The sequence below is a fragment of the Pseudophryne corroboree genome, chromosome 1 (genome assembly GCF_028390025.1).
Source record: "Pseudophryne corroboree isolate aPseCor3 chromosome 1, aPseCor3.hap2, whole genome shotgun sequence".
NCBI lineage: Eukaryota > Metazoa > Chordata > Amphibia > Anura > Myobatrachidae > Pseudophryne > Pseudophryne corroboree.
Window position 1 is genome coordinate 307,959,508 of NC_086444.1, and position 19,272 is coordinate 307,978,779.

At 46.4% G+C, this 19,272-nt stretch overlaps 1 protein-coding gene across 2 annotated transcripts in view; it reads right to left on the reverse strand.

The window, feature by feature from the left end:
- Positions 1–19,272, reverse strand: part of LRRC43 (leucine rich repeat containing 43) — a 191,426-nt gene that overhangs the window by 19,692 nt on the left and 152,462 nt on the right. For both annotated transcript variants that reach the window (XM_063964469.1, XM_063964468.1), the window contains exon 9: positions 16,694–16,789. In XM_063964469.1, coding sequence (XP_063820539.1) covers positions 16,694–16,789 — 96 coding nt within the window. The remainder of the gene's footprint in view (positions 1–16,693; positions 16,790–19,272) is intronic.

Sequence of the window (19,272 nt, forward strand, 5' to 3'; positions counted from 1 at the left end):
GCGCCACAAGGGTTCTGCAGCGCCCAATTACACAGTACATATGCACATAATTGAGTGCTCAGATCCACATACACGGCACACGGGATGCGGTGGTTGGGATGCTGGCGGTCATGTGTCTTAGCCCTAGCCAGGATGGGGAGGGTGACACACTACTGCATATACAGACTAGGAGTGGAGGGGGACACACTGACACATATACAGACTAAAATGGGAGTGGGACACACAGACGCATGTACAGACTAGGAGGGGGTCACACTGTTGGGTAGCGCCTAGATGTCCTTTGCCGAAAGGACTTTTCCAATAATGCACTGGGTCAATGTCACCATCTACTGGAATAGTAACTTGTGGCTAGCGAAATGAGACTCCGGGCCCGAAGTGTGGCGAGTGAAGCAAGCCCACTAGGGTACAATTGACCCAAAAAACTGAAAAGAACCTAGATTGGAGAAAAAATAGGATTTTAATACCTACCGGTAAATCCTTTTCTCTTAGTCCGTAGAGGATGCTGGGGACTCCAAAAGGACCATGGAGTATATACGGGATCCGCAGGAGACATGGGCATACTATAAGACTTTGAATGGGTGTGAACTGGCTCCTCCCTCTATGCCCCTCCTCCAGACCTTAATTAGAAAACTGTGCCCAGGGAGACGGACATTTCGAGGAAAGAATTTATTGTTTAAACACGGTGAGTGTCATACCAGCTCACACCTCGAACATACCGCAGAACGTGGCATTCAATAGGACACCAGCTGACGGCATGGAAAAAACATACATCAATATGCTGACCGAAAATGTAACACAATCTGTGTGTAAACACGACCAATAATCACATACCGCATGCCATGGCCTGAATAACAGCAGCAACAAACTTGACTGAAAAGAAACACCACATGAGTGTAACGACAACCAAGAGCTGCAGATACAGTACGCACTGAGACGGGCACCCAGCATCCTCTATGGACTAAGAGAAAAGGATTTACCGGTAGGTATTAAAATCCTATTTTCTCATACGTCCTAGAGGATGCTGGGGACTCCAAAAGGAACATGGGGTTTATACCAAAGCTCCAGACCGGGCGGGAGAGTGCGGACGACTCTTCAGCACCGATTGAGCAAACATGAGGTCCTCATCAGCCAGGGTATCAAACTCGTAGAACTTAGCAAAAGTGTTTGAACCCGACCAAGTAGCTGCTCGGCAAAGTTGAACCGCCGAGACTCCTTGGGCATCTGCCCCAAGAAGAGCCCACCTTCCGGGTAGAATGGGCCTTCACCGACTTCGGTACCGGCAGTCCAGCCGTAGAATGAGCATGCCGAATCGTATCACAGATCCAGCGTGTACAGTCTGCTTAGAAGCAGGGGCCCCATTATTGTTGGGAGCATACAGGATAAACAGAGCGACTGTTTCCCCAATCTGAGCCGTTCTGGCGACATAAATATTCAAAGCTCTGACTACATCAAGAGACTTCGAATCAGCCAAGCCTTAAGTAGCCCCAGGCGCCACAATAAGCTGGTTCCTGTGAAACGCAGAAACCACTTTTGGCAGAAATTGTTGCCGAGTTCTCAAGTCCGCTCTATCCACATGGAAGATCAAATGGGGGCTCTTGTGAGACAAAGCCGCCAATTCCGGCACCACTTTCCAAGTGAGAAATTTTTACCCAACCTTTCGTAAAGGTTCTAACCAGTGTGACATAAGAAACAGCAACACCACGTTAAGGTCCCATGGTGCCACTGGGGGCACAAATGGAGGTTGGATGTGCAGCACTCCTTTCACGAAAGTCTGAACTTCTGGAAAGGTAGCCAATTCTTTAATGGAGCCTAACTTTAGGCCTGCATCCACACCTGCTTGCAAAAAATGGAGAAAACGACCCAGCTGAAATTCCTCCGTAGGAGCCTTCTTGGATTCACACCAAGACACATACTTCCTCCAAATACGGTGGTAAAGCTTCACCGTTACTTCTTCCCTAGCCTGAAGCAATGTGGGAATGACTTCACCGGCAATACCCTTTCGGGCTAGGATATGGCGTTCAACCGCCAAGCCGTCAAACGCAAACCCGGTAAGTCTTGATACACGCCCGGTCCTTGCTGTAACAGGTCCTCTCGTAGAGGAAGAGGCCAGGGATCTTCTATGAGTAAGTCTTGAAGATCTGGATACCAAGCCCTCTTTGGCTAGACCGGAATCATGAGGATCGCCTGAACCTTTGTTTTTCTTATGTTTATCACCTTCGGAAAGAGTGAAAGCGGAGGGAACACATAGACCGACTGAAACACCCAAGGCGTCACGAGGGCGTCCCCTGCTATAGCTTGAGTGTCCCTTGACCTGGAACAATATCCCTGAAGTTTCTTGTTGAGGCGAGACGCCATCTTGTCTAATCGAGGAGTTCCCCAAAGACTTGTCACTTCTGTGAAACTTCTTGATGAAGACCCCACTCTCCTGGATGGAGATCGTGTCTGCTGAGGAAGTCTACTTCTCCGTTGTCTTCACCCAGAACGACGACCTCTAATAGAGCGTTTACATGCCTTTCCGCTCATCGGAAACTTTTGCGGCTTCTACCATTTCCACTTTGCTCCTCGTTCCGCCCTAGCGCCTTACTTACGGCACTGCTGTTTAGTCGTCCGACAGAATTAAGATGGGCAGAACACGAAGAAGATGTTCCGTTGTAAAAAGCTCTTAATTCAAGAAAGCTTATTTCAGACAAGCTTCCCGGCTTGACCTTTCCCCCTGGAAAGACTGCTCCCCAGCCTCGGAGACTTGTATCCATGGACACCAGGATCTAATCCTGGATCCCGAACCTTCGTTCCTCTAGGAGTTGAGAACTGTGAAGCCACCACAGGAGATATATCCTGGTCCTGGAAAATAAGATTTTACTCACCGGTAAATCTATTTCTCGCAGTCCGTAGTGGATGCTGGGAACTCCGTAAGGACCATGGGGAATAGACGGGCTCCGCAGGAGACTGGGCACTCTAAAAGAAAGATTAGGTACTATCTGGTGTGCACTGGCTCCTCCCTCTATGCCCCTCCTCCAGACCTCAGTTAGGATACTGTGCCCGGAAGAGCTGACACAATAAGGAAGGATTTTGAATCCCGGGTAAGACTCATACCAGCCACACCAATCACACCGTATAACTCGTGATACAATACCCAGTTAACAGTATGAAATATAACTGAGCCTCTCAACAGATGGCTCAACAATAACCCTTTAGTTAGGCAATAACTATATACAAGTATTGCAGACAATCCGCACATGGGATGGGCGCCCAGCATCCACTACGGACTACGAGAAATAGATTTACCGGTGAGTAAAATCTTATTTTCTCTGACGTCCTAGTGGATGCTGGGAACTCCGTAAGGACCATGGAGATTATACCAAAGCTCCCAAACGGGCGGGAGAGTGCGGATAACTCTGCAGCACCGAATGAGAGAACTCAAGGTCCTCCTCAGCCAGGGTATCAAATTTGTAGAATTTAGCAAACGTGTTTGCCCCTGACCAAGTTGCAGCTCGGCAAAGTTGTAAAGCCGAGACCCCTCGGGCAGCCGCCCAAGATGAGCCCACTTTCCTCGTGGAATGGGCTGTTACTGATTTAGGATGCGGCAATCCAGCCGCAGAATGCTCCAGCTGAATTGTGCTACAAATTCAGCGAGCAATAGTCTGCTTAGAAGCAGGAGCACCTATTTTGTTGGGTGCCTACAGGATAAAAAGCGAGTCAGTTTTCCTGACTCCAGCCGTCCTGGAAATATACATTTTTAAGGCCCTGACTACGTCCAGTAACTTGGAATCTTCCAAGTCCCTAGTAGCCGCAGGCACTACAATAGGTTGGTTCAAGTGAAAAGCTGATACCACCTTAGGGAGAAACTGGGGACGAGTCCTCAATTCTGCCCTATCCATATGGAAAATCAGATAAGGGCTTTTACATGACAAAGCCGCCAATTCTGACACACGCCTGGCCGAAGCCAAGGCCAATAACATGACCACTTTCCACGCGAGATATTTCAAATCCACAGTTTTAAGTGGCTCAAACCAATGTGATTTTAAGAAACTCAACACCACGTTGAGATCCCAAGGTGCCACAGAAGGCACAAAAAAGGGGCTGAATATGTAGCACTCCCTTTACAAATGTCTGAACTCCAGGCAGTGAAGCCAGTTCTTTCTGGAAGAAAATCGACAGAGCCGAAATCTGGACCTTAATGGAACCCAAATTTAGGCCCATAGTCACTCCTGACTGTAGGAAGTGCAGAAAACGACCCAGCTGAAATTCCTCTGTTGGGGCCTTCCTGGCCTCACACCACGCAACATATTTTCACCAAATACGGTGATAATGGTTTGCGGTTACTTCTTTCCTGGCTTTTATCAGCGTAGGAATGACTTCCTCCGGAATGCCCTTTTGCTTTAGGATCCGGAATTCAACCGCCATGCCGTCCAACGCAGCCGCGGTAAGTCTTGGAACAGACAGGGCCCCTGCTGTAGCAGATCCTGTCTGAGCGGTAGAGGCCATGGGTCCTCTGATATTATTTCTTGAAGTTCTGGGTACCAAGTTCTTCTTGGCCCATCCGGAACCACGAGTATCGTTCTTACTCCTCGTTTTCTTATTATTCTCAGTACCTTTGGTATGAGAGGCAGAGGAGGGAATACATAAACCGACTGGTACACCCACGGTGTCACTAGAGCGTCCACAGCTATTGCCTGAGGGTCCCTTGACCTGGCGCAATATCTAGTTTTTTGTTTAGGCGGGACGCCATCATGTCCACCTGTGGCCTTTCCCAACGGTTTACCAACAGTTGGAAGACTTCTGGATGAAGTCCCCACTCTCCCGGGTATAGGTCGTGTCTGCTGAGGAAGTCTGCTTCCCAGTTGTCCACTCCCGGAATGAACACTGCTGACAGTGCTAAGACGTGATTTTCCGCCCATCGGAGAATCCTTGTGGCTTCTGCCATCGCCATCCTGCTTCTTGTGCCGCCCTGTCGGTTTACATGGGCGACTGCCGTGATGTTGTCTGATTGGATCAGTACCGGCTGGTTTTGAAGCAGAGGCCTTGCCAGACTTAGGGCATTGTAAATGGCCCTCAGTTCCAGAATATTTATGTGTAGGGACGACTCCTGACTTGACCAAAGTCCTTGGAAATTTCTTCCCTGTGTGACTGCCCCCCAGCCTCGAAGGCTGGCATCCGTGGTTACCAGGACCCAGTCCTGTATGCCGAATCTGCGGCCCTCTTGAAGATGAGCACTCTGCAGCCACCACAGTAGAGATACCCTGGTCCTTGGAGACAGGGTTATCAGCCGATGCACCTGAAGATGCGATTCCGACCACTTGTCCAAGAGGTCCCACTGAAAGGTTCTTGCATGGAATCTGCCGAATGGAATTTTGCTTCGTAAGAAGCTACCATTTTTCCCAGGACTCGTGTGCAGTGATGCACCGATACCTGTTTTGGTTTCAGGAGGTCTCTGACTAGAGATGACAGCTCCTTGGCTTTCTCCTGCGGGAGAAACACTTTTTTCTGTTCTGTGTCCAGAACCAGCCCCAGGAACAGCAGGCGTGTGGTAGGAACCAGCTGTGACTTTGGAATGTATAGAATCCATCCGTGCTGTTGTAGCACTTCCCGAGATAGTGCTACTCCGACCAACAACTGCTCCATGGACCTCGCCTTTATAAGGAGATCGTCCAAGTACGGGATAATTAAAAACTCCCTTTTTTCGAAGGAGTATCATCATTTCTGCCATTACCTTGGTAAAGACCCTCGGTGCCGTGGACAGTCCAAACGGCAGTGTTTGGAATTGGTAATGGCAATCCTGTACCACAAATCTGAGGTACTCCTGGTGAGGATGGTAAATGGGGACATGTAGGTAAGCATCCTTGATGTCCAGGGATACCATGTAATCCCCCTCCTCCAGGCTTGCAATAACCGCCCTGAGCGATTCCATCTTGAACTTGAATTTTTTTATGTATGTGTTCAGGGACTTCAAATTTAAAATGGGTCTCACCGAACCGTCCGGTTTCGGTACCACAAACCAGTGTGGAATAGTAACCCCGTCCTTGTTGAAGTAGGGGCACCTTGATTATCACCTGCTGGGAATACAGCTTGTGAATTGCCTCTAGCACAGCCTCCCTGCCTGAGGGAGTTGTCGGCAAGGCAGATTTGAGGAAACGGCGGGGGGGAGACGCCTCGAATTCCAGCCTGTACCCCTGAGATACTACTTGAAGGATCCAGGGATCCACCTGTGAGCGAGCCCACTGATCGCTGAAATTTTTGAGGCGGCCCCCCACCGTACCTGGCTACGCCTGTGGAGCCCCCGCGTCATGCGGTGGACTCAGAGGAAGCGGGGGAAGAATTTTGATTCTGGGAACTGGCTGACTGGTGCAGCTTTTTCCCTCTTCCCTCGTCTCTGTGCAGAAAGGAAGCGCCTTTGACCCGCTTGCTTTTCTGAAGCCGAAAAAGGACTGTACCTGATAATACAGTGCTTTCTTAGGCTGTAAGGAAACCTGAGGTAAAAAAAAATTCTTCCTAGCTGTTGCTGTGGATACGAGGTCCCAGAGACCATCCCCAAACAATTCCTCACCCTTATAAGGCTCTATGTGCCTTTTAAAGTCAGCATCACCTGTCCAGTGTCGGGTCTCTAATACCCTCCTGACAGAATGGACATTGCATTAATTCTGGATGCCAGCCGGCAAAATATCCCTCTGTGCATCCCTCATATATAAGACGACGACTTATGTTCTCAAAATAGTATCCCTGTTTGACATGGTTACAGACCACGCTGCAGAAGCACTATCTGCAGGTCTCAGTCTAGTACCCGAGTGTGTAAATACAGACTTCAGGATAGCCTCCAGCTTTTTATCAGCAGGTACCTTCAAAGTGGCCGTATCCTAAGACGGCAGTGCCACCTTTTTTGACAAACGTGTGAGCGCCTTATCCACCCTAGGGGATATCTCCCAGCGTAACTTATCCTCTGGCGGGAAAAGGTACGCCATCAGTAACTTTTTAGAAATTACGAGTTTCTTATCGGGGGAACCCACGCTTTTTCACACTTCATTCACTCATTTGATGGGGGAACAAAACACTGCCTGCTTTTTCTCCCCAAACATAAAACCCTTTTTTAGTGGCACTTGGGTTAATGTCAGAAATGTGTAACACATTTTTTATTGCCGGGATCATGTAACGGATGTTCCTAGTGGATTGTGTATATGTCTCAACCTCGTCGCCACTGTAGTCAGACTCCGTGTCGACATCTGTGTCTGCCATCTGAGGGAGCGGGCGTTTTTGAGCCCCTGATGGCCTTTGAGACGCCTGGGCAGGCGCGGGCTGAGAAGCCGTCTGTCCCATAGCTGTTACGTCATCCAGCCTTTTATGTAAGGAGTTGACACTGTCGGTTAATACTTTCCACCTATCCATCCACTCTGGTGTCGGCCCACAGGGGGCGACATCCCATTTATCGGCATCTGCTCCGCCTCCACATAAGCCTCCTCATCAAACATGTCGACACAGCGTACCGACACACCGCACACACACAGGGAATGCTCTGACTGAGGACAGGACCCCACACAGCCCTTTGGGGAGACAGAGAGAGAGTATGCCAGCACACACCAGAGCGCTATATAATGTAGGGATAAACACTATCACTGAGTGAATTTTCCCCAATAGCTGCTTGTATAAACAATATTGCGCCTAAATTTAGTGCCCCCCTCTCTTTTTAACCCTTTGAGCCTGAAAACTACAGGGGAGAGCCTGGGGAGCTGTCTTCCAGCTACATTGTGAAGAGAAAATGGCGCCAGTGTGCCGAGGGAGATAGCTCCGCCCCTTTTTCGCGGACTTTTCTCCCGCTTTTTTATGGATTCTGGTAGGGGTAATTATCACATATATAGCCTCTGGGGCTATATATTGTGATTATTTTGCCAGCCAAGGTGTTTTTATTGCTGCTCAGGGCGCCCCCCCCCCCCCCAGCGCCCTGCACCCTCAGTGACCGGAGTGTGAAGTGTGTATGAGGAGCAATGGCGCACAGCTGCAGTGCTGTGCGCTACCTTGGTGAAGACTGAAGTCTTCTGCAGCCGATTTTCCGGACCATCTTCATGCTTCTGGCTCTGTAAGGGGGACGGCGGCGCGCCCTGGGAACGAACACCAAGGACGGGTCCTGCGGTCGATCCCTCTGGAGCTAATGGTGTCCAGTAGCCTAAGAAGCCCAAGCTAGCTGCAAGCAGGTAGGTTCGCTTCTTCTCCCCTTAGTCCCTCGTTGCAGTGAGCCTGTTGCCAGCAGGTCTCACTGTAAAATAAAAAACCTAACATATACTTTCTTTCTAGGAGCTCAGGAGAGCCCCTAGTGTGCATCCAGCTCGGCCGGGCACAGAAATCTAACTGAGGTCTGGAGGAGGGGAATAGAGGGAGAAGCCAGTGCACACCAGATAGTACCTAATCTTTCTTTTAGAGTGCCCAGTCTCCTGCGGAGCCCGTCTATTCCCCATGGTCCTTACGGAGTTCCCAGCATCCACTAGGACGTCAGAGAAAACAGGATTATTTTCCGGTGTATGTGCAGGTAAGACCCGGACCACATGTCCAGCCGGTCCCGCAAAAACAACTGTGGCATTTGACCTGCTCACCGAATGGCCTCGTAGGCCGCAACCATCTTCTGCATCAACGGAATGTATCGATGGGTTTACACTGTTGCAAATCTGATCCGACTCTGGATCATCAGATCTCTTTCCACAGGAAAAAACAAACTCTTAACAGATCAGGATCTACTCTTATTCCCAACTTCGACCTCTGCGTCGTTGGGATCAACAGCGATTCTTTGTGTTGAAGAACTGTCAGAGAGAAACAACGAATTGTACCACTTGTTTCTTGACCTCGCCGTAGTCAGGAGAGCGTCCCAAGAAAGAATAATAATGGCTCTTACTATAGAAGGAAAACCATCATACTGCCATCACTCTGGTGAAATGGCAATGACAATCCTGAATAGCAAAACCAGGTAAGCTTAATGCGGATGACACCGCATTTAAACCCTCTTTCTTCTTTTACAGGTTGGAGATCCCTGCCCTGAAAAATTCCATCTTGTAGTTCAACTTCTTGAGTAGAAATCTTTTTTGGGACAGTTCTGACCGAGCTGTTCAGGCTCAGAAGCACGCAAAAAGCTTGAAAAACAGATTATTTTTTTTGTGTGTGACAGGGACAGCAGGACAATGTCCTGATCCTGACCCAACTCTTGTATGGCGTCGCATACTACCTCTCCAGAGGAGAATCGGTAAGATCTATTTGAAAACTCAGTGAAGGGAATCATTTGGAAAACTCCTTGAGTACCGTATATACTCGAGTATAAGTCGACCCGAATATAAGCCGAGGCACCTAATTTTAACCCAAAAACCTGGGAAAACTTATTGACTCGAGTATAAGCCTAGGGTGGGAAATGCAGCTCTAGCCGTACACAGCCCTCAGTGCCAGATATGCCCTCATACTGCCAGATATGCCCCCACAGTGCCAGATATGCCCTCATGCTGCCAGATATGCCCCACAGTGCCAGATATGCCCCACAGTGCCAGATATGCCCTCATGCTGCCAGATATGCCCCACAGTGCCAGATATGGCCTCATGCTGCCAGATATGACCCACAGTGCCAGATATGCCCCACAGTGCCAGATGTGCCCTCATGTTGCCAGATATGCCCCACAGTGCCAGTTTGTTACTTACCCTCCGTCGCTCCCGTGCTGTACCCCCCGCTCCCGCGCTGCCTTCTGAAGGAGGGACACGGAGGGCACAGCGTGCGGCTCTCCTGTGTCCCTCCTGCGTCTCCGGCGTGTGTGTTAAAGGAAGTGCCGGTCGTGCACTTCCTTTAACACACACACGCCGCTGCCGCCGGAGACGCAGGAGGGACACAGGAGAGCAGCGCGCTGTGCCCTCCATGTCCCTCCTAAATACTGACTCGAGTATAAGCCGAAGTGGCTTTTTCAGCACAAAAAAAGGTGCTGAAAAAGTCGGCTTATACTCGAGTATATACGGTATGTCCCCCTTTGGACTCTATTCTTAACTCACTGTGTCAAGTCCATTCCAGGACTGACTGAAGAGTATTAGACGAGTTCCCACCGGTGTGGGTTCCAGCAAGATAGACCCAGCGACCTGCGGTGGATGTGGTAGAAACAGAGGACGATATCAGGTTCTGCGAAGTTGAAAAGGCTGCAGACCTCTTACCTTTTCACCTCCCTCTACCTACAAAGTAGGGGAATAAAAACGGTATCCAACCGGTCAAAATGACTGCATCCCACAAAAAATGCGTCACCAACCGTTGTGATGGAACATAGCACAAGAAGGTAGACTTACCAGTGGTATCTGCCGAGATCAACTTAACCAAGTCATCCCCAAACCAGATTATCCCTTCATAGGGAAGATACTCCAGTATTTCTTGGAGTCAGTGCATACCTCTTGTAGTCGCACGGCAGCAAGCTGCAATGTTCTAGATAAGACCCAAGGAATATCCCATTTCTCCCCAGGGTAATTATATCGGATAACAAGGTAACCGACCATTTCTGAATACAAGCACACCCCCATGCGTATGTAATGCAAATTTCATCAAAGCATATAATTAAAATATCACTTAGCTTCCTGTATACATACATAGTAACATAGTATCTGAGGTTGAAAAAAGACAATTGTCCATCGAGTTCAACCTATTTGTGGTGTCCTATGCATGATGATTTGACTAAAATTTCTGACTGATGCTGCTGTCAGCCATTGCATTTTATCCCTATTTATAGTAACTATAATGCATGACTATGCACCATACCCCTGGATATCCTTTTCCAATAGGAATTTATCTAACCCATTCTTAAAGGTGTTGACAGATTCCGAAATTACAACTCCCTCGGGCAGGGAATTCCAAACACGTATTGTCCTTACCGTGAAAAAGCCTTTACGCCGTATTGTGCGGAATCTCCTCTCCTCTAACCTGAGCGAGTGTCCACGAGTCCTCTGTGTTGATCTAACCAAAAACAGGTCCCGCGCAAGCTCTGTGTATTGTCCCCTTATATATTTGTAGATGTTGATCATATCCCCTCTTAGTCTCCGCTTTTCCAATGTAAACATGCCTAGTCTTTCAAGCCTTTCCTTGTATTCCATCGTCTCCATGCCCTTAATTAGTTTGGTCGCCCTCCTCTGTACCTTTTCAAGCTCCAGGATATCCTTTTTGTAGTACGGTGCCCAGAACTGTACACAGTATTCAAGGTGTGGCCTCACTAGTGATTTATATAACGGGAGTATAATACTCTCGTCCCTAGCAACAATACCCCGTTTTATGCATGCTAATATCTTATTAGCCTTCTTTGCTGCAGTCCTACTTTGGATACTACTTCTTAGCTTGCTATCTATGAGGACACCTAAGTCCTTTTCCAGTACAGAATCCCCTAATTTTACCCCATTTAGTAGGTAGGTGTAATTTTTGTTCTTGTTACCACAGTGCATTACCTTACACTTGTCTGTGTTGAAGCGCATTCTCCATTTGGCTGCCCATGCTTCTAATTTAACTAAGTCGTTCTGAAGAGACTCGGCATCCTCCTCTGTATTTATAGCCTTACACAATTTGGTATCATCTGCAAAAATTGACACCATGCTCTCTAGACCTTCTGTTAGGTCGTTAATGAAAATATTGAACAATAGCGGCCCTAATACTGAGCCTTGCGGCACACCACTTAGCACTTCAGTCCAAGTTGAAAAAGATCCATTAACCACAACGCGCTGCTTCCTATTATCTAACCAGTTTTTGACCCAAGTGCATATTGTGCTTCCTAGCCCTGATTCTTGTAACTTGTATATAAGTCTCATGTGTGGTACAGTATCGAACGCTTTGGCAAAGTCTAAAAAGATTACATCCACGTCTTTACCCTGATCTAGGTTTGCGCTTACTGTTTCATAAAAGCCAAGTAAGTTGGTTTGACAGGATCTGTCCTTCATAAACCCATGTTGATTCCTTTTAATGACCTTATTGGTTTCAAGGAACTTCTGAATACTATCTCTTAGAATACCTTCCAATACTTTCCCCACTATAGATGTAAGACTAACTGGTCTATAATTACCTGGTTCAGCTTTACTTCCCTTTTTGAATATAGGCACTACTTCCGCTATACGCCAGTCTTTGGGAACCATACCTGATATAACTGAATCCTCAAAGATCAAAGATAGTGGTTTTGCCAGTTCAGAGTGAAGCTCCATTAGAACCCTTGGATGAATACCATCGGGCCCTGGTGATTTATTAATCTTTAAATGTTTTAATCGGTCACAGACTACTTCCTCGCTTAAATAAGTACCTATCAGTGTGATGTTGTCATTATTGAGATTGTGTGTCAGTCCCTGAATTGGGTCCTCTCTAGTGAATACTGTTGAAAAAAACTCATTTAGTGTGTCCGCTATGTCATTATCATTTTTGCTTAAGACTCCCAACTTGTCTTTCAAAGGGCCTATACTCTCCTTTTTTAATCTCTTGCTATTAATGTATTTAAAGAATTTTTTGGGATTCGCTTTGCTTTCCTTTGCTACTAGTTTTTCAGTTTCTACTTTAGCCGCTCTTATTTCCTTTTTGCAATTTTTGTTACATTCCTTATATTGCTGAAATGACTCTGCATCCCCGTCAGATTTGTATTTTTTAAATGCTCTCCTTTTCTTGCCCATAAGTTCCTTAATCTTTTTGTTAAGCCACGATCCTTTGTGACAGGGACCCGTGCAGACCAGGGTTTGACATTTACTTTATTCTATCTACGGCGGGAGAAGAATAAACACTCGGACTCCTCGTGAGGATTCGAGACCATCTTGTCACGGCTGACCTGGAGCTTCATTAACAGAGCGACCAGCACATGAGAAGGAATAACTTTACCTCAGCATTCATAATATAATATAAATGTACACATTTAAATACACATATATATATATATATATATATATATATATAGCTCCAACCAAAAACGTCAGTGTACTGTTGCTGTCCTGACGACGGGGCTTTGAGCCTCGAAACGTTGACCTTTGGGAATATAAGTCTTTTTTTGCTACATTGTCTCTGAGTGCCGTTTTTGGTTGGAGCTATATTCATTTCTGTTTCTGGCACCTGAGCACATTGAAAAGGTTATGGGAGTGCCGGCTGCTGATATATATATATATATATATATATATATATAGTACTCCAAGATAGAACGGCACTGGACGCAAAGAATATGAAAATGAGATGTATTGCAACAACTACATCTCATTTTCATATTCTTTGCGTCCAGTGCCGTTCTATCTTGGAGTACTGTATCTGATATTTTGAAAACGCTGCACGGAGGCCAGTTGTGTTTATTTAATCTAAGAGTGCCGACTGAACTGCAAGTATATATATATATATATATATATATATATATATATATATACTGTCCAGATAGTGGCGGCACTCGGAGACTTAATAAAGTGCATAAACGGTTTATTGAAAATAATAGTTTTCAATAAACCATTTATGCACTTTATTAAGTCTCCGAGTGCCGCCACTATCTGGACAGTATTTGTGTGAGACTTGCGTCTCTCAAGGAGGAGGGCACAGGAGCAAGTTTGGATTCCGTGGGGACGGAGGGAGTACCGGATCACATTGGTGAATATATATATATATATATATATATATATATATATATATATATATATATAATCTGTCAGGAACATCAGGGTCCCTAGTGACATTAATGTGTTCTGAATGTGTATGAACATGTACTGAATGCCAATGTTGTGGATCTAATCAGGAAATATAATGGCCGACATAGAACATTGTATTCGTGTCGACAACAGGGAGTAGTAACTGGGCAAAACAACATTTTTGTGACCCCGAGGGGTCTGAGGGAAACATATACCTAATTTCACTAGGACGCCCCCACAAATACTATCACATCTGTGCTCGAGCTACAGCTCACTGCAAACGTACCATACATATTATATACACCTACAGGTATAGGTTTTTTATATTATTTTACAACCAGTCATAATAGTTGGTGCCGACAGGGTCACCCTTATACGTCTGTGTTCCCCAAACAGTGTTTACTTTGGAAAAGCTTACAACTACTGACATGCTGACACTTAATCACATGAATCAAGTACCATCTGGAGTCGGCAATGCTGACAGAGGGATTCCCATATCTGTTGGTGGTAGAGCACTCACACATGTCGACACACGTGTACTAAACACCCACCAACATTGCTAACATGGGCAGATTTCTGACAGGGAAAACACAGAAACTCTAACCAACTCCTTGTACACACGCTCATTATATAAACATATCTATAGTGCTTCATGGTTGAACCTATATTGCACTAAATAACTGTGCCCCCCCCCCCCTCATTTTACACTGTTATGTGTTTAACAGTGTTTTGGCGGGCCCAGCATCTCTGTGAGGAGAAAATGGCGCTGTAATAGAGTTGTGAGGGCTAAGCCACGCCCCTTCTCGGCACGCTTCAGCCCCGCTATCTTTTTCAATTTTTATACTGGCGGGGGTCCGTATACAGTGCCTATGCACTGTATACATCTTTGCCAAGCTTAATGAGGTATATTTCTGCCCAGGGCGCCTCCCCTGCGCCCTGCACCCTTGTAGTGCCGCTTGTGTGTGGGAGCAATGGCCCGCAGCGCGACCGCTGCGCATTACCTCCGAGACTCTGAAGTCTTCTGTTCTTCTAATACTCACCCGGCTTCTTTCTTCTGGCTTTGAGAGGGGGGTGACGGCGCGGCTCCGGGAACGAGCAGCTAGGCGAACCAAGTGATCAGACCCTTTGGAGCTAATGGTGTCCAGGGGATGCAGTCAGTTTACCTCCAATCAAAATACCGACGTTCAAAATCCCCACACCAATTGACCGTTGGTCAAAATCCGACAAGGTCAAAATCCCGACACGGACAAAATACCGACATTTAAAATACCGACAAGGTCAAAATACCGACATGTAAAATGCCGACAGGTCAAAATACCGACATGAGTTTTTCATGATTTTTTTCATTGAAACCGACTTGTTCATACTTTACCATCCCAGTGGACTTGGAGGGGGAATATAATAGTGTGCCGAGCGCAGCGAGGCACCGTGCCCGAAGCATGACGAACGCAGCGAGCCATGCGAGGGGACGCGGTACACTTTATATGGTGTCCATGTTGATTTATGTCGACATACACACAAAAAAACATCAAAAAATGCATGTCGGTATTTTGACCTGTCGGCATTTTACATGTCGGTATTTTGACCTTGTCGGTATTTTAAATGTCGGTATTTTGTCCGTGTTGGTATTTTGACCTTGTCGGTATTTTGACCATCGGTCAATTGGTGTCGGGATTTTGAACGTCGGGATTTTGATTGGAGGTATTTCATACCGATCCCGGTGTCCAGTAGCCTAAGAAGCAGAGCCCTTGAACTCAGAAGAAGTAGGTCTGCTTCTCTCCCCTCACTCCCACGATGCAGGGAGCCTGTAGCCAGCAGGTCTCCCTGAAAATAATAAACCTAACAAAATCTTTTCAGAGAAACTCAGGAGAGCTCCCCTAGTGTGTGTCCAGTCTCTCTGGGCACAGAGTCTAACTGAGGTCTGGAGGAGGGGCATAGAGGGAGGAGCCAGTTCACACCCATTCAAAGTCTTATAGTGTGCCCATGTCTCCCGCGGATCCCGTCTATACCCCATGGTCCTTTTGGAGTCCCCAGCATCCTCTAGGACGTATGAGAAAATAAAAATGCTGTAATGGCATAAGACAACTTATACCCTCACGTTATTAAGGCTATAGGGATATAGATTCTACCCACACTATTGCATATACAGGCTAGGAGAGAAGTGGACAAAATGATGCACATGTAGACTAAGAGAGGAGGGGGTACACTAATGCATATACTTTTAAGAACACACTTCTTTACAGTAGCCATGCCCCCTTTTTTGGCGTACACAAAAGTTCTCCTGTTTCATTTCCCATACCCCGACTTCAAAATTCCCACTTCGACGACCACTGTATGTATGTGTGTATGGGGCTGTTGCTCTGCTTCACTATTAAGTGGTTGAAGGTAGGCACTATGACCTCCATGGACACAGCCACACCCATGGCACAGGCCACACCCCACATTTAGACCACCCCAACCACAGCGCTTGTCACACCTCCTACTAAGGCACAAATTAGGCCCTTCATACATTTCAGCTCCAGGCCCATGTAGACCTCAATCTGGCACTGGGTTTACTTACACAAAACCAGTAAGTCTGCACAAATCAAAGTAATATGTGTGCATTTCCACATATTTAGCAGATACAACGTGGCCTATTCTATTTTCTACATGCGCTGTTGAATAATCCAATGTTTGTAAAAACAGAGAATTGTACTGAATTTGTTCAAGAGGATAGAAAGTGAATTATCCACAAGAGCAAGGCTCTCAGATGACCTGACATGTGTAGGGGGCACCAACAGCATTTTTGCTATTTGGCCCATCATGTATGTGGCCAAACTGCTCCTGGTGGTCATGTCTTCCCTATACGGGAGCTCGCAAGAGCAGGGACTTCTTTACTTACACTATCTTATACTCCATACTCCCTTTGATGGCACCTAACCCCGGGTTTTTTTATACCTGTCCTATATTGTCTTGAACTGTAAGTACTGTTTTCTTGTTTGCTCATTTGATTATGTACTTTGTAATGGGCGCTGCGGATCCCTTGTGGCGCCATATAAATAAAGGATAATAATAATAATAATAATAATACTACAATACTTACACTAGAGCTACTTCTGGCTTTGCCTTTTTCACTTCCCTTTTTGTCCAGCTTTGATGCAACTTCATTCTGTTCTGGATCCTGAGGCCAGGACAGGATCTAGTGTAAACAGTAAGGTGTGCATCAGCAAAAATATCATTTAATGCAACAGATCAAAGCATCACTCATGGTTATGCAGTGGCATGTAAAATGTTACCATGTTAAAACTAAAACATAATAACAACAATTAGAAATGTACTAACATAATAACTAAAAAGGTATTTATACACTTAGTAGTATTCCATAATAAAAACTGATTGCTGAATGGCTGGATCTAATCCAATTTTCTAACCATGCTTCTGCTTGATTTGGGCAGTACTGTACTCAGCGATGGTATGATGATATAGCAATATACCAGCCTGACGCAATTCCAGCACAAAGACGGCTGGCCTATGGTTATGCATTAAACAGGAATTTAAAAAAGACACACATCTGTCTCTTATCCTTAAAGCATTTATGTCTGCCCTCTGTATAAATAAAAGTGGACAGGTGCAGACTTCATTCCAAAAAAATGTTGGTTGTGTTCTGCTCTGGACTCCCACTGTCATTGACACTCAGGGGTAGATTCAGCGGTTTGTCCAAGCAGCCAATGTTCGGTGGCTTTGACCGACAGTTTTTAAACAGCTGTCAATCATCTGTGACATTGACAAACCACGGGTCAGTAAATCTACACCTCGGGTCATATTTACTAATGGGTTGTTTTTTAAAGCAACAGGTGATCAGCGGCTGTGACCAATGATTTTAAAACGCAACAGGAATCAATGAGAAACCAGCCTGATTTAGCATTGATTCTTGTTGCTATTTGAGAACTATCAGTCAAATCTGCTGATGATCAGCAACTTTGACAAACCGCACATTAGTGCACATACAATACGACCTTGTGATGTCAGATTTTTGGCCCCACAGTCATTACACACTGCGTTAAATATATAGGCAGGTTCTGACTGGCTCCACCCAAATATACCAAATAAAACAATTAGTAAATTAAAAAGGAGTGGGTGTAGTGTCCTGCAGAATAGGGGAATAAAGGACTTCCCAAAAAGTTCCAAGGGTTTAAAGAGAGGTTTGTGTGCGTTTTTACAGTGCTGGATATGACATATTTTCTTTAACATAATAGGAGAAATTAGTTACATCAACAATGTGCAAGCCATAATAAACAAATGAGACTGTCTGAGGAAGCAGTCCGCCGCAGAGAAACACTTTGCATTGATACAAGAACTTTCTTTCATGTGAGAAATCAGTTTTATATTTGTTTGTTTTTTTATTTTATGATTTAGCATTAACATTTTTATAGCCTACTAGCTGGAATACCCGGCGATGCCCGGGATTTTAAGAATGTCTGTTTACAAAAATAAATTTAAATATTAAACACACAGTATAAATAACATTGTAGATAGCTGAATACCCGTGATTTGCTACAGGATGAGGATGGTAAATTAGAATGATAGTAGTTTGTTAATTTACGTTGGTTGGAGATCTAGTATATAGGCATATCTTGCTTCCCTGACGCACTTTGTGTAGTGGCCGGACCCCTTTTTGGTCCCCCAAGGGACCCTGCTCTTTCCACTATACAATTCTCAGTCTGTGGCTTCCTGCTGCCTCCCATTCCCTTCCTCACATCATGTCAGTGCCCCTGTGAAATTATCGATTTTTTTAACAGTTTGTTATATAGCGCAGCACATTATGTATCTCTTGATATACTCTGTGCTGCTGGGGGACCGTGCTACTTCCACTATATAACTCTCAGCATGTGGGTTTGTGCTACTTGCATTCCCCTCCTCACATCACGTCCCTGTTATCACCAGGCTCGGACTGGCCTGCCGGGGTGCCGGTGGTTACACCGGTGGGTCAAGATCATTTTAGCCATGCCCACTTCTGCCAGGGGGCGTGGTTTAGCAGTCAGCAGTTTGCAGAGTATCGTGTGTGGATGCAGCGGACTGAAGTCACGTCACGCTGCGCCACACCATGCTCTGGAGGATCCTGCTGCGGTCTGGAAGAGAAGGAGCGCAGAGCGGCAGAGGAGAAGGCAGTGGCACGCCTGGTGACTGGAGAGGAGTGAAGCTGGTGTGTGAGTGCGTGCAGTCTGCAGTCGCGGAAATCCCGGAGGCAGTGAGTCCTTTGCCGCCGGGCTTCCGCTGCCGTGGGGTGGGGGTAGCACAGAGGTGAAACAGACAGATGCAGGTTGACCCAGGAGGAAGGAGAGAATACTCCCCCAGGTCGGCGCTGCACCGAACGCTCAAAGTCTCTCACAGTAGAATCAGTCATAAGTGTTAGTGACAGGCTGGCTAGCAGTGTCTGGCCAAGGCTCCACCCCCATGACTGCGGCCCGCCCCCAATCGTGAACTGCACACACTGTATAGTAAGGTGACCTGCTCTCATTCTGTAGCTCACAAGCAGATAACCACAGAGATCATTGACACTTGGTAGATCGAGTTATTAGGAGTGTTGGCCCTTATCTCTCTCACATACAGGTCCCCACTCTCAGGGATCACAACGGATAATCGTCCCTTCAGCTCTTCCACTACAGCTCCCAGACCCGCCCC